We start from the raw sequence: 15,687 nt of genomic DNA, 5'->3' as shown, positions 1-15,687 counted from the left end.
GTATAGTTCTCCCACATTAGGTGTGCAGTATAGTTCCCCCCACATTAGGTTGGCAGTATATTCCCCCACATTAGGTTGGCAGTATAGTTCCCCCCACATTAGGTTGGCAGTATAGTTCCCCCACATTAGGTTGGCAGTATATTCCCCCACATTATGTTGGCAGTATAGTTCCCCGCACATTAGGTGTGCAGTATAGTTCCCCCACATTAGGTTGGCAGTATATTCCCCCACATTAGGTTGGCAGTATAGTTCCCCCCACATTAGGTTGGCAGTATAGTTCCCCCACATTAGGTTGGCAGTATATTCCCCCACATTAGGTTGGCAGTATAGTTCCCCCACATTAGGTGTGCAGTATAGTTCCCCCCACATTAGGTTGGCAGTATAGTTCCCCGCACATTAGGTCGGCAGTATAGTTCCCCAACATTTAGTTGGCAGTATAGTTCCCCCACATTAGATTCGCAGTATAGTTCCCCCACACTAGGTGCAGTATAGTTCCCCCCACATTAGATTGTAGTTCCCCCACATTAGGTTGGCAGTAAAGTTCCCCCACAATAGGTTGACAGTATAGTTCCCCACATTAGGTGCAGTATAGTTCCCCCCACATTAGGTGCAGTATAGTTACCCCCACATTAGGTTGGCAGTATAGTTCCACCACATTTAGTTGGCAGTATAGTTCCCCCCACATTAGGTTGTAGTTCCCCCACATTTTGTTGGCAGTATAGTTCCCCCCACATTAGGTTGTAGTTCCCCCACATTTAGTTGGCAGTATAGTTCCCCAACATAAGGTTGGCAGCATAGTTCCCCCACATTAGGTTGGCAGTATAGTTCCCCCCACATTAGGTTGTAGTTCCCCCACATTTGGTTGGCAGTATAGTTCCCCCCACATTAGGTTGTTGTTCCCCACATTTAGTTAGCAGTATAGTTCCCCCACATTAGGTAGGCAGTATATTTCCTCCCACATTAGGTTGTAGTTCCCCCACATTAGGTTGGCAGTATAGTTCTCCCCACATTAGGGTTGGCAGTATAGTTCCCCCCACATTAGGTTGGCAGTATAGTTCACCAACATTAGGTGCAGTATAGTTCCCCCACATTAGGTTGGCAGTATAGTTCCTCCCACATTAGGTTGGCAGTATAGTTCTCCCCACATTAGGTTGGTATAGTTCTCCCCACATTAGGGTTGGCAGTATAGTTCCCCCCACATTAGGTGCAGTATAGTTACCTCCACATTAGGTGTGCAGTATAGTTCCCTCCACATTAGGTGTGCAGTATAGTTCCCTCCACATTAGGTGTGCAGTATAGTTCCCTCCACATTAGGTGTGCAGTATAGTTCCCTCCACATTAGGTGTGCAGTATAGTTCCCCCCACATTAGGTTGGCAGTATAGTTCTCCCCGCATTAGGTTGGCAGTATAGTTCCCCACATTAGGTGCAGTATAGCTCCCCACATTTTGTTGGCAGTAAAGTTCTCCCACATTAGGTTGTAGTTCCCCCACATTAGGTTGGCAGCATAGTTCCCCCACATTTAGTTTGCAGTACAGTTCCCCCCACATTAGGCTGGCAGTATGTTCCCCCACAGACATACAGCCTCCAGCCATACAGTATATGGCTGGAGGCTGTATGCTGGTGTACTGCCCCACTTCTGTGCTCCAACCACTACTCCTCTGGTACGGCCATAGCAGTAGGTCCCGGGAGCGGTGGTCAGAGCACCGAAGCTGACGTGCCGCTGGTAACACTTACCAAGCTGGCCAGTGCACGTCCTCCTCGATGCTCCACTCCTCCGCGCTCCGTTGCTATGGGCGCACACACGGGATGTCAGTGACCCGCGCTCTGTTGCTATGGGCGCACACACGGGACATCAGTCATCTCCCGACGGTCCTTGCATTTTAAAGTAAACGCAGGGGCCGCTGCAGAGAGCGCATCCCTGTGTCCCGAAAACATCTTTCGAGACACAGGGATGTCCATAGGCAGCGGTGGGCCGGATAAATGTCCTCAGCGGGCCACATGTGGCCCCCGGGCCGTAGTTTGAGGACCCCTGACCTATAGGATCAGAAGGTCGTAGAAGCCAGAAGATAGAAGTGATTTTATATGTCTAATCTGCTCATGTCCTGTTACCTTGTAGCCATATATGAGACTCTTTTCCTCCCATGTAAAATTATAGAGATGACATCGCTGGATCGGTGACTACCTTATAAAAGAAACACTTTTTTTCCCCCAATGTCTCTTTTATTGTTAACAAAAGATAAAAAAAAGATTAAAAAAAAGTTACAAATCATTGGTTTTTATTTTTTAATCACATCATATATAACGATAATTACATTCTGTGTTAATACCCCATAACATTCAAATTTTGAACTGGGAACTTTTTTTTGGCACCGCTGCGAAATGGTTGGAGGAGGTAGAAGATTTCTAGTATATCGGAATAAGCCGTCTAGTCACCAATAGTAGGTGTGTGATTCAGCAAGTCGACATAGGACATAAATCCGAAGATGTAACCGCAAGAAGAACCATTTCCAGAGTAAAATTTATCTCTTTTTGTTGTAACCAAGAAAATACTGTATATACTGGAGTATAAGCCGAAGCCCCTCATTTTACCACAAAAACCTGGGGGGGGAAACCTCTTGACTCGAGTATAAGCCTATCATCACCCACTGCAACAAACACCCATCCCCTTCCTGTCATTACCCATCCCCCTCTCTTATCGTCTAATCACCTCCCCAGTTGTAGCTCTCGGCGGCGGCAGGTCTTTTCCTGTTGCCTGGGAGCCGGGAAAGGGAGAGGTCCGTGTCGTCAGGGGAATCCCTGCGTGGTGGCGAACCCTACCCCAGCATCACTAGTCAGGGGCCGGATGGACGGACAAGATCAGCTCACTTTTCCTGCCAGTATGCAGATGGTCCCTGTGCAGACAGTCCCTACCATAGATGAGTCCGGAGTCGGCCCGAAGCGGAGAAGGGGGGCTTCCCGGTGAAAATGGACGACCCAGACCACCACCATCTGTACGCCTGGACTGATGTCAGTACTAATTTTTTTTTCACTCGAGTTTAAGCCGAGGGGGGAATTTTCACAATGAAAAAACGCGCTTATACTAGAGTATATACGGTAATCAAAATATCTTCCCGCCAGAATGATTACATTTTCAAGCAAGACCCCTGTATATGTAAAAGAGTCCACGACTCAATCCCACACCTCCAACATTGAGAAGATTCTGGAATACCCTGTGACAAAAGGAGAGGAGGAGTCCGATACCCCCGACAATATAACTTATATGAACTCTCCTGTATACGAATATAAAGAATAAATCATATAAGAAAGAAAACTTTTATTAACAATTGGTAACAAGTTTGGAGATGCAGTATATGATATATATATAAATGTCAGATATCCTATGTACATGGTTAATATATAGATGTGTTATCTGCATCATTTATTGCTCTGACTTGACTTCTCCCCTGTGTGAGTTCTTTGATGCTGAAGAAGACCTGATTTCCAATTAAAACATTTCCCACATTTTGAACATGAAAATGGCTTCTCTCCTGTGTGAGTTCTTTTATGTTTAACAAGATGTGATTTCTGAGTAAAGCATTTCCCACATTCTGCACATGAAAATGGCTTCTGTCCTGTGTGAGTTCTTTGATGTTGAACAAGATGTGATTTCTTAATAAAACATCTCCCACATTCTGCGCATGAAAATGGCTTCTCCCCTGTGTGAGTTCTTTGATGTTGAACAAGTTGTGATTTCACACTAAAACATTTCCCGCACTCTGCACAGCAAAATGGCTTCTCCTCCATGTGAGTTTTTTTATGTACAACAAAACTTGATTTGTTAGAAAAACATTTCCTACATTCTGAACATGAATATGGTTTCTCCCCTGTGTGAGTTCGTTTATGTTTAACAAGACTTGATTTCTCAGTAAAACATTTTCCACATTCTGAGCATGAAAATGGCTTCTCACCTGTGTGAGTTCTATGATGTCTAACAAGATCTGATTTCTGAGAAAACCATTTCCCACATTCTGAACATGAAAATGGCTTCTCTCCTGTGTGAGTTATTTGATGTCTAACAAGATCTGATTTCTGAGCAAACCATTTCACACATTCTGAACATGAAAATGGCTTCTTCCCTGTGTGAGTTCTTTGATGTCTAACAAGATCTGATTTCTGAGCAAAACATTTCCCACATTCCGAACATGAAAACGGTATCTTCCCTGTGTGAATTCTTTTATGTTTAACAAGATTTGATCTCTGAGAAAAATATTTTCCACATTCTGAACATGAAAACGGCTTCTCCCCTGTGTGAGTTCTTTGATGTTGAACAAGTTGTGATTTCACAATAAAACATTTCCCACACTCTGCACAGCAAAATGGCTTCTCCTCTGTGTGAGTTTTTTTATGTACAACAAAACTTGATTTCTGAGTAAAACATTTCGCACATTCTGAACATGAAAATGGCTTCTCTCCTGTGTGAGTTCTTTGATGTCGAACAAGATGTGATTTGTGAGTAAAACATTTCCCACATTCTGAGCATGAATATGGTTTCTTTCCTGTATGAGCTTTTTGATGTCCAACACCCCTTCTGTGACCTTTATTTAGCTGAACATCCTGTGATGAATGAGAAGACAGGACCTGTATATAAGGATGAGATGAGAGATCTTGGCTGTGAAGGGCTGAGGGTGTATCTGGGATAATGGAATGTTCTTCATATGTATCTTGTGTGATATCATCATCTGCTTTATAATCTGAAGATATAAGATTCTCCTCTGATCTCCTGGTACAAGAATCTGCAGAGAATAACACAGATTTTATCATCAGTATTAACCCTTAACATCCCAGGACATTTAAGCTTTTGTGTTTTCTTCTTTCCTCCTCTCCACATTCCCATAAATCTTTTATTTTTCCATCTACAGAGCAGTTTGAGAGCTTGTTTTTTGCAGCACCAATCGAACATTGTATTAACACTTCATTCACTGTGCATTAAAATATAAGGTCAATACAATCACAATGATATCTTTTTTATTATTATTATCATAACTTTTTTTATTGCATTCATAAAAATATTAAACATAAATACGTCCACTTGTTACATTTCATACATATGTAAATGTAAAAAAAGCATTCATGTATGAAAAAACATATGCAACACTTCCATAGACCCTGGGTAAATAATCAGCAAATATAAAACACATATGCCTAATACGTATATTTTCATTTTTTATGAGGACATTCAGCAGAGGCTCTCACACCACAGTATATAGACTCTCTGGTGTATAATATAACAAGGACATTCAGCAGAGGCTCTCACACCACATTATATAGACTCTCCAGTGTATAATATAACAAGGACATTCAGCAGAGGCTCTCACACCACATTATATAGACTCTCCGGTGTATAATATAACAAGGACATTCAGCAGAGGCTCTCACACCACATTATATAGACTCTCCAGTGTATAATATAACAAGGCATTCAGCAGAGGCTCTCACACCACATTATATAGACTCTCCGGTGTATAATATAACAAGGACATTCAGCAGAGGCTCTCACACCACATTATATAGACTCTCCGGTGTATAATATAACAAGGACATTCAGCAGAGGCTCTCACACCACATTATATAGACTCTCCGGTGTATAATATAACGGGGACATTCAGCAGAGGCTCTCACACCACATTATATAGACTCTCCGGTGTATAATATAACGAGGACATTCAGCAGAGGCTCTCACACCACATTATATAGACTCTCCGGTGTATAATATAATAAGGACATTCAGCAGAGGCTCTCACACCACATTATATCGACTCTCCGGTGTATAATATAACGAGGACATTCAGCAGAGGTTCTCACACCACATTATATAGACTCTCCGGTGTATAATATAATAAGGACATTCAGCAGAGGCTCTCACACCAAATTATATAGACTCTCCGGTGTATAATATAACAAGGACATTCAGCAGAGGCTCTCACACCACATTATATAGACTCTCCGGTGTATAATATAATGAGGACATTCAGCAGAGGCTCTCACACCACATTATATAGACTCTCCGGTGTATAATATAACGAGGACATTCAGCAGAGGCTCTCACACCACATTATATAGACTCTCTGGTGTATAATATAACAAGGACATTCAGCAGAGGCTCTCACACCACATTATATAGACTCTCCGGTGTATAATATAATGAGGACATTCAGCAGAGGCTCTCACACCACATTATATAGACTCTCCGGTGTATAATATAACAAGGACATTCAGCAGAGGCTCTCACACCACATTATATAGACTCTCCAGTGTATAATATAACAAGGACATTCAGCAGAGGCTCTCACACCACATTATATAGACTCTCCAGTGTATAATATAACAAGGACATTCAGCAGAGGCTCTCACACCACATTATATAGACTCTCCGGTGTATAATTGTCACGATGCCGGCTGGCAGGAGGTGGATCCTCTGTGCCAGAGAGGGATTGACGAGGACCGTGCTAGTGGACCGGTTCTAAGTCACTACAGGTTTTCACCAGAGCCCGCCGCAAAGCGGGATGGTCTTGCTGCGGCGGTAGTGACCAGGTCGTATCCACTAGCAACGGCTCACCTCTCTGACTGCTGAAGATAGGCGAGGTACAAGGGAGTAGGCAGAAGCAAGGTCGGACGTAGCAGAAGGTCGGGGGCAGGCGGCAAGGATCGTAGTCAGGGGCAACGGCAGGAGGTCAGGAACACGGGCTAGGAACAAACAAGGGAACGCTTTCACTAGGCACAAGTGCAACAAGATCCGGCCAGGGAGTGCAGGGGAAGTGAGGTATAAGTAGGGAGTGCACAGGTGGAAACTAATCAAGGTAATTGGGAAGATTGGGCCAGGCACCATCATTGGTGCACTGGCCCTTTAAATCGCAGAGACCCGGCGCGCGCGCGCCCTAGGGAGCGGGGCCGCGCGCGCCGGGACAGGACCGACGGAGAGCGAGTCAGGTACGGGGACCGGGGTGCGCATCGCGAGCGGGCGCCACCCGCATCGCGAATCGCATCCCGGCTGGAGGCGGTACCGCAGCGCACCCGGTCAGTGGATCTGACCGGGGCGCTGCAGCAACGAGGATGAGGCGAGCGCTCCGGGGAGGAACGGGGACCCGGAGCGCTCGGCGTAACAATAATATAACAAGGACATTCAGCAGAGGCTCTCACACCACATTATATAGACTCTCCGGTGTATAATATAACAAGGACATTCAGCAGAGTCTCTCACACCACATTATATAGACTCTCCGGTGTATAATATAACAAGGACATTCAGCAGAGGCTCTCACACCACATTATATAGACTCTCTGGTGTATAATATAACAAGGACATTCAGCAGAGGCTCTCACACCACATCTCCGGTGTATAATATATCGAGGACATTCAGCAGAGGCTCTCACACCACATTATATAGACTCTCCGGTGTATAATATAACAAGGACATTCAGCAGAGGCTCTCACACCACATTATATAGACTCTCTGGTGTATAATATAACAAGGACATTCAGCAGAGGCTCTCACACCACATTATATAGACTCTCCGGTGTATATTATAACAAGGACATTCAGCAGAGGCTCTCACACCACATCTCCGGTGTATAACATAACCTATGAATAGTTTTAGATTTAATTATTTTATGATTCTCATTATAATTTGAATCTCAAAACAATTTTCAGACTTTTTACTATAGAGCTCCATTTAAGTTTAGATATTTCACCCATTTCCCTTTCCCAATTCTTCTTGCTAAGAAACTCAATTCTTCGTGAGACAGAATCATTGATCATTTTATTTAATTTTATTATAAAAAAGATTGACTTCTAATTATATTCCCTAGAAGATCTTTATCTTTAACCTATCTTTATTAATAGCAGCAATAAATGCTGTTGATTTTGATAAAATTGAAAGCTTTCCTTTAACCCCTACATTCTCTTAAATGTATCAAATTGGATGAGCTGTATCCATCTTCAATAAATTGTGCCACTTGTATCAACCCCCATTTTTTCCATGTCAAATATCCACCAATTTTTAAAAATTCCACCAAGTAATTATTGTTCATCAGTGTCGTGGAAGGAAGACTTCTCTTTACCTCTAACAAAATCTTAATTTTACCCCAAGACTTATGAATACTAATTAATGTGGGATATTTACGACCTACCTCTAGTGCAGTCAAATTAGTCTCTAATAATTCTAATAGATTTTCCCCTTAGGTATTGAATCCAGCCCTGTCCAACCTCATTGACGATAAATCCCAAATGTGACACTAAAGATACATTCTGAAATTTGGAATTGAGAGCCCTCCTAACCTCCCTGGAATCATCAAGTATTTAAAGGGGTACTCCACTGGAAAAAAATTTTTTATCAACTGGTGCCAGAAAGTTAAACAGATTTGTAAATTACTTCTATTAAAAAAATCTTAATCCTTCCAGTAATTATCAGCTACTGTCATGATCCACAGGAAGTTCTTTTCTTTTTGAAATTCCTTTCTGTCTGGCCACAGTGCTCTCTGCTGACACCTCTGTCCATTTTAGGAATTGTCCAGAGCAGGAGAGGTTTTCTATAGGGATTTGCTTCTGCTCCGGACAGTTCCTAAAATGGACAGTGGTGTCAGCAGAGAGCACTGTGGTCAGGCAGAAAGGAAATTCAAAAACAAAATAACTTTCTGTGGATCATAAAAGCAGCTGGTACGTACTGGAAGGATTAAGATTTTTTTAATACAAGAAATTTTCAATCTGTATAACTTTCTGATACCGGTTTATTTAAAAAAAAAAAAAGTTTTCCAGTGGAGTACCCCTTTAAAGGGGTACTCCGGTGAAAACCTTTTTTCTTTTAAATCAACTGGTGCCAGAAAGTTAAACATATTTGTAAATTACATGCAGTAGAAAAGGAGCAAAACGAGCAACTCACCACACAACCCAGGTATTCTATGTAAGTGGTACTTTATTCCAAAGCTTCAACCATGGAAGACAAGCAGGGGAGAGAGAATACCCCCACGTCCTACCTTCACTCTCCCCTGCCTGTCTTCCATGGTTGAAACTTTGGAATAAAGTACCACTTGCATAGAATACCTGGGTCGGTGTGGTGAGTTGCTCCGTTTTGCTCCTTTTCTACTGCATGTATATTGTATGGACTTGCTTTGCACGTTGAGCACCACCGAAGTCCCTCCAGCTGTTGCAAGGGAAGACATAGGGAAGCCGAGTATATTGTTGTATCCTTAGTGCTCACAGAGGTGGTGCCAAGTCTCTCTTTGCATTCTATATTTGTAAATTACTTCTATTAAAAAATCTTAATCCTTCCAGTACTTATTAGCTGCTGAATGCTACAGAGGAAATTCCTTTCTTTTTGGAACACTGATGACATCACGACCACAGTGCTCTCTGCTGACATCTCTGTCCATTTTAGCAACCTTGCATAGGAGATGTATGCTAAGGGCAGCATGGTGACTCAGTGGATAACACTGCTGCCTTGCAGTGCTGGGGCCTTGGGTTCAAATCCCACTAAGGACAACAATAAAATAAATAAAGACTTATTATTATAACATCAGCAGAGAGCACTGTCCTCGTGATGTCATCAGAGAGCATTCCAAAAAGAAAAGAATTTCCTCTGTAGTATTCAGCAGCTAATAAGTACAGGAAGGATTAAGATTTTTTAATAGAAGTAATGTAAAAATCTGTTTAACTTTCCGTAGCCAGTTGATTTAAAAGAAAAAAAGGTTTCACCGGAGTACCCCTTTAAGTTTAATACGGACTCTCTTTCTTTCCCATAGAAGGGAATTAAGAATCCTGTCGATTCTTTTTAAACCAGATTTCCTTAATAGGAATTGGAAATGCGTTAATAACATATAAAATAGTAGGAAGAAGAATCATCTTGGATAATACTATTTATCAGCCATAGAAAGTGGAAGTTTTAACCATACCTCCATTTTTTTCTCCATCTTTTTAATAGTTGGTTTTAAATTAAAGGGGTACTCCGCCCCTAGACATCTTATCCCTTATCAAAAGGATAGGGGATAAGATGTTAGATTGCGAGGATCCCCGGTGGGACCCCCACGATGTAACATCTTATCCTTTTCACAGGGGATAAGATGTTTTGCACCGAGTACCTTTTAAACCCTTAAGGACCCAGACAATTTTCACTGTAGGACCCGGCCATATTTTGCACATCTGACCACTGTCACTTTAAGCATTAATAACTCTGGAATGCTTTTACCTTTCATTCTGATTTCGAGATAGTTTTTTCGTGACATATTCTACTTTATGTTCATGGTAAAATTTTGTTGATACTTGCATCATTTCTTGGTGAAAAATTCCAAAATGTGATGAAAAAATAAAATTTTTTGCATTTTTCTAACTTTGAAGCTCTCTGCTTATAAGGAAAATAACCAATTCTAAATAAATGATATAATGATTCACAAATACAATATGTCTACTTTATATTTGCATCATAAAGTTGAGATGTTTTTACTTTTGGAAGACATCAGAGGGCTTCAAAGTTCAGCAGCAATTTTCAATTTTCTCAAAATTTTCAAAATCGGAATTTTTCAGGGACCAGTTCAGTTTTGAAGTGGATTTGAAGGGTCTTCATATTAGAAATACCGCATAAATGACCCCATTATAAAAACTGCACCCCTCAAAGTATTCAAAATGACATTCAGTAAGTGTGTTAACCCTTTAGGTGTTTCACAGGAATAGCAGCAAAGTGAAGGAGAAAATTCACAATCTTCATTTTTTACACTCGCATGTTCTTGTAGACCCAGTTTTTTAATTTTTACAACGAGTAATAGGAGAAAAAGTCCCCCAAAATTTGTAACCAAATTTCTCTCAAGTAAGGAAATACCTCATATGTGTAAAGTTTTCAGCAGGCGCAGTAGAAGGCTCAGAAGGGAAGGAGCGACAATTTTGGATTTTGGAGAATTAATTTTGCTGAAATTATTTTTGGGGGTCATGTCGCATTTGGGAAGCCCCTATGGTGCCAGAACAACAAAAACGTCCACATGGCATACTATTTTGGAAACTACACCCCTCAAGGAATGTAACAAGGGGTCCAGTGAGCCTTAACACCCCACAGGTGTTTGACGACTTTTCATTAAAGTCGGATGTATAAATGAAAAAAAAAAAAACATTTCACTAAAGTGCAGTTTTCCCCCCCAAATTTACAATTTTTACAAAGGGTAATGGGAGAAAATGCCCCCCAAAATTTGTAACCCCATCTCTTCTGAGTATGGAAATACCCCATGTTAGGACATAAAATGCTCTGCGGGCGAACTACAATGCTCAGAAGAGAAGGAGTCACATTTGGCTTTTGGAAAGCAAATTGAGCTGAAATGGTTTTTTGGGGGGCATGTCGCATTTAGGAAGCCCCTATGGTGCAAAAAAAAAAAAAAACACATGGCATACTGTTTTGGAAACTGCACCCCTCAAGGAACGTAACAAGGGGTACATTAAGCCTTAACACCTCACAGATGTTTGATGACTTTTTGTTAAAGTTGGATGTGTAAATGAAAAAAAATTCATGCTGGTTTTTCACAAAAATGTAGTTTTTTCCACATATTTTACATTTTCACAAGGGGAAATAGGAGAAAATGACCCCCAAAAATTGTAACCCAATTTCTTCTGAGTATGGAAATAACCCATGTGTGGACGTCAAGTGCTCTGCTGGCAAACTACAATGCTCAGAAGAGGAGGAGCGTCATTGAGCTTTTGGGAGAGAGAATTTGTTTGGAATGGAAGTCAGGGGCCATGTGCATTTACAAAGCCCCCCGTGGTGCCAGAACTGTTGACCCTCCCACATGTGACCCCATTTTGGAAACTACACCCCTCACAGAATTTAATAAGTGGTGAAGTGAGTATCTACACCCCACTGGCGTTTGACAGATGGACCAGTGGGCTGTGCAAATGAAAAGTTACATTTTTCAATTTCACGGACCACTGTTCCAAAAAATCTGTCAGACACCTGTGGGGCATAAATGCTCACTGTACCCCTTATTACATTACATGAGGGGTGTAGTTTTCAAAATGGGGTAACGTGTGTGTGTGTGGGGGGGGGGGTCCATTGTTCTGGCACTATGGGGGCTTTGCAAACACATGTGGCCTTCAATTCCGGACAAATTTTCTCTTAAAATCCCAATGGCGCACCTTCTCTTCTGAGCATTGTAGTTCGCCCGCAGAGCACTTTAATCCACATATGGGGTATGTTTTTACTCAGAAGAAATGGGGTTACAAATTTTGGTGGGGGCTTTTTCCTATTTTCCCTTGTGAAAATTAAAAATTTTGGGTAACACCAGCATTTTAGTGAAATTTTTTTTTTTCATTTTCCCATCCAAATTTAACAAAAATTCGTCAAACACCTGTGGGGTGTTAAGGCTCACTATACCCCTTATTACATTTGGTGACAGATGTAGTTTCCAAAATGGGGTCACATGTCAGAACCGCTGTAAAATCAGCCACCCCTGTGCAAATTTAGGCCTCAAATGTACATAGTGCGCTCTCACTCCTGAGCCTTGCTGTGCGCCCGCAGAGCATTTTACGCCCACATATGGGGTATTTCCGTACTCAGGAGAAATTTTGTTACAAATTTTGGGGGTCTTTTTTTCCTTTTACCTCTTGTGAAAATAAAAAGTATAGGGCAACACCAGCATGTTAGTGTACATTTTTTTTTTTTTTTTTTTTACACTAACATGCTGGTGGAGCCCCCAACTTTTCCTTTTCATAAGGGGTAAAATGAGAAAAAGCCCCCCAAAATTTGCAGTGTGGCCCTAAACTGTTTCCTTGAAATATGACAGGGCTCCAAAGTGAGAGAGCAGCATGCGCATTTGAGGACTAAATTAGGGATTGCATAGGGGTGGACATAGGGGTATTCTACGCCAGTGATTCCCAAACAGGGTGCCTCCAGCTGTTGCTAAACTCCCTGCATGCCTGGACAGTCAGTGGCTGTCCTGAAATGCTGGGAGTTGTTGTTTTGTAACAGCTGGAGGCTCCGTTTTGGAAACACTGCCGTAAAAGACGTTTTTCATTTTTATTGGGGGGGACAATGTAAGGGGGTGTATATGTAGTGTTTTACTCTTTATTATGTGTTAGTGTAGTGTAGTGTAGTGTTTTTAGGGTACATTTGCACTGGCGGGTGACTGAGTTTCCCGCTAGGAGTTTGCGTTGCGGCGAAAAATTTGCCGCAGCTCAAACTTGAAGCAGGAAACTCACTGTAAACTTGCCCATGTGAATGTACCCTGTACATACAAAATGGGGGGTCAAAACTGTTTCAAAACTGCAACTCCCAGCATGTACTGACAGACCGTGCATGCTGGGAGTTGTACTTTTGCAACAGCTGGAGGCACACTGGTTGGCAAACCTTCAGTTAGGTTCTGTTACCTAACTCAGTATTTTCTAATCAGTGTGCCTCCAGCTGTTGCAAAACTACAACTCCCATCATGTACTGTTCGCCAAAGGGCATGCTGGGAGATGTAGTTATGCAACAACTGGAGGTACGCAACTACAACTCCAAGAATGCCGAGACAGCTGTTTGCTGTTTGGGCATGCTGGGAGTTGTAGTTTTGCAAGATCTGGAGGGCTACAGTTTAGAGACCACTGTATAGTGGTCTCAAACTGTAGCCCTCCAGATGTTGCTAGGCAACTCACCGCCTTCCATAGGATCCAGGGAGTCAGCCGCAAGTCACTGCCGCCCGCCGATCATCGCCGCCAATGGGTAAGTGGACCTTCGGCGCCAGTTTCCCCGTTCTGCCCCGCCTATTGTGGGTGGGCAGAACGGGGAAACCGAAAGTTAACCCCCCCGCCCCCGATCAGCTATTGGTGGTCGCGTCTAGACGACCAATAGCGGGGATAGGAGGGGTGGTACCTCTGCCATCTCACTCCTATCCCTTCAGGGGGATCGTGGGTGTCTTGGACAACCCTGATCCCCCTTATTTTCCGGGTCACTGTAGATCCGCATAACCCGGAATAGCCGCAAATCGCCGGTGTGATCGCCGACATGGGGGGGGGGGTGCCTGGCAGGGACCGAAATTCCCACGGGCGTACAGGTACGCGCTGGGTCCTTAACTACAAGGAAGTCAGGGCGTACCCATATGCCCTGGGTCCTTAAGGGGTTAAAGGCGTAATCTTCACACCCAGGTTCTCTATACTATCGATCTTTTTAAGTATCTTAAGAGGGACAAAGCTTTCCCTTATCTCATTATCAAGAGGGAGGAAATTTCATTTATTCCAGTTTATTTCCATTCCCAAAACCGCCAAACCCTTCAATTGCTGCCATGATTGATATGAGGTCCTGGGGCAGATTTTTTTACAAAAAGTTAAATGTCATCTGCATAAGCAAGAATTTTTTGAGACGTGTCTTTCAGTCCAAATCCCTCATAGGGAACGATATCTTTCACCAAAAATACTAGAGGTTCCACAAATAATAAGAAGAGCGAGAGAGGACGTCCCTGTCTTGTTCCTTTATGGAACTGAAAACTTTCTGTCTGATCTCTATGGATGGAATCTCCAGATTAGACTTGTTTATTCTTTCTGCAGATTCTGTCCGGAAATGAGACGACCATCGGATCCTTCAAATCTGCGGAATGTCGCCCGTGTTTTCTGGGTGTTCATTCCGCACATTTTCAGCCATTTGAACCCGGCCTTAGTGTTCTTAGTGCCAAGAAGAAAGGAGACACATAATAAAATGGGGAGAAGAAGAAGAGAGGCCACCTAGCCTGTCCTAGAGATAAACATTTGGCCGCAGGGAGGTAAATGAAGTGTTTGCGATCCATAAGAATTAGAATAGGTCCGGTAGTACCCACAGACAAGTGCGGCCACTCCTTGAGGGACAAATGATGGCCACTGAGGAAAGATTCCTGGTAATAAAGCTATAAGGATAAAATGGTCTCTCTGGGGTAGGAAGGTGAGACACCTATTCTGTCTCAGACGCATCGTATGAACGGGAAAGCTGGGTTGTGGTGACCCAGGATGGGAGCTGTGGTGACGGCAGCTTTCAGGGTGGAAAACGTTTGTGACCTTCGTGGAATTCACATTTCTCCAGTTTGTAATACAGAACAATCTCTCGCAACGTAGCAATGCAGCTAAAGATTACAGCGCCGGAACTCTGCATATACTAAACGGATGTGAGTAAGTGACCCCTCTTTGTAAAGCTGTTTACCCCACTATAACCCCGTATATTGGCTTTAGTGTGGAGAACAAGGGGTCAGATTCTCTATAAGTTACTTTGGATAAGACTGTAATGTGATTGAGGCCCCTGCGATTGATACAGGGCCTCAACTCACCAATCCCAGGGGCCTCAACTCACCAATCCCAGGGGCCTCAACTCACCAATCCCAGGGGCCTCAACTCACCAATCCCAGGGGCCTCAACTCACCAATCCCAGGGGCCTCAACTCACCAATCCCAGGGGCCTCAACTCACCAATCCCAGGGGCCTCAACTAGATTTCTGGATGAACTCCTGGGACAGTCCATCTGTAACATACTCCTCTATGGTTTGGTTCTCTGCCACAAACAGAGGGTAGACTCGGCCCTTTGGGGGTATAGCACCTGGTTGAGGCTCAATGGTACAATCATGGGGTCTGTGGGGAGGTAGTGCCCCCCGCCTACATCTTATCAAACACATTGCTGTTGTACTCCTGGTATACTTTAGGAAGAGAAGATCTTTGTCGTGTACAATTATACGACAGACCGAGG

The 15,687-nt window shown here is 43.0% G+C and overlaps 1 protein-coding gene across 1 annotated transcript in view; it reads right to left on the bottom strand.

Annotated features, from left to right (window-relative positions):
* The window catches only part of LOC130297953 (zinc finger protein 84-like), a 73,500-nt gene that overhangs the window by 47,282 nt on the left and 10,531 nt on the right, over positions 1-15,687 (bottom strand). Inside the window, exon 2 of the mRNA XM_056550815.1 lies at positions 3,434-4,773. Coding sequence (XP_056406790.1) covers positions 3,434-4,773 — 1,340 coding nt within the window. The remainder of the gene's footprint in view (positions 1-3,433; positions 4,774-15,687) is intronic.

Source organism: Hyla sarda (genome assembly GCF_029499605.1).
Source record: "Hyla sarda isolate aHylSar1 chromosome 1 unlocalized genomic scaffold, aHylSar1.hap1 SUPER_1_unloc_11, whole genome shotgun sequence".
Lineage (NCBI taxonomy): Eukaryota > Metazoa > Chordata > Amphibia > Anura > Hylidae > Hyla > Hyla sarda.
This window is presented reverse-complemented; position numbering and strand designations above follow the sequence as displayed.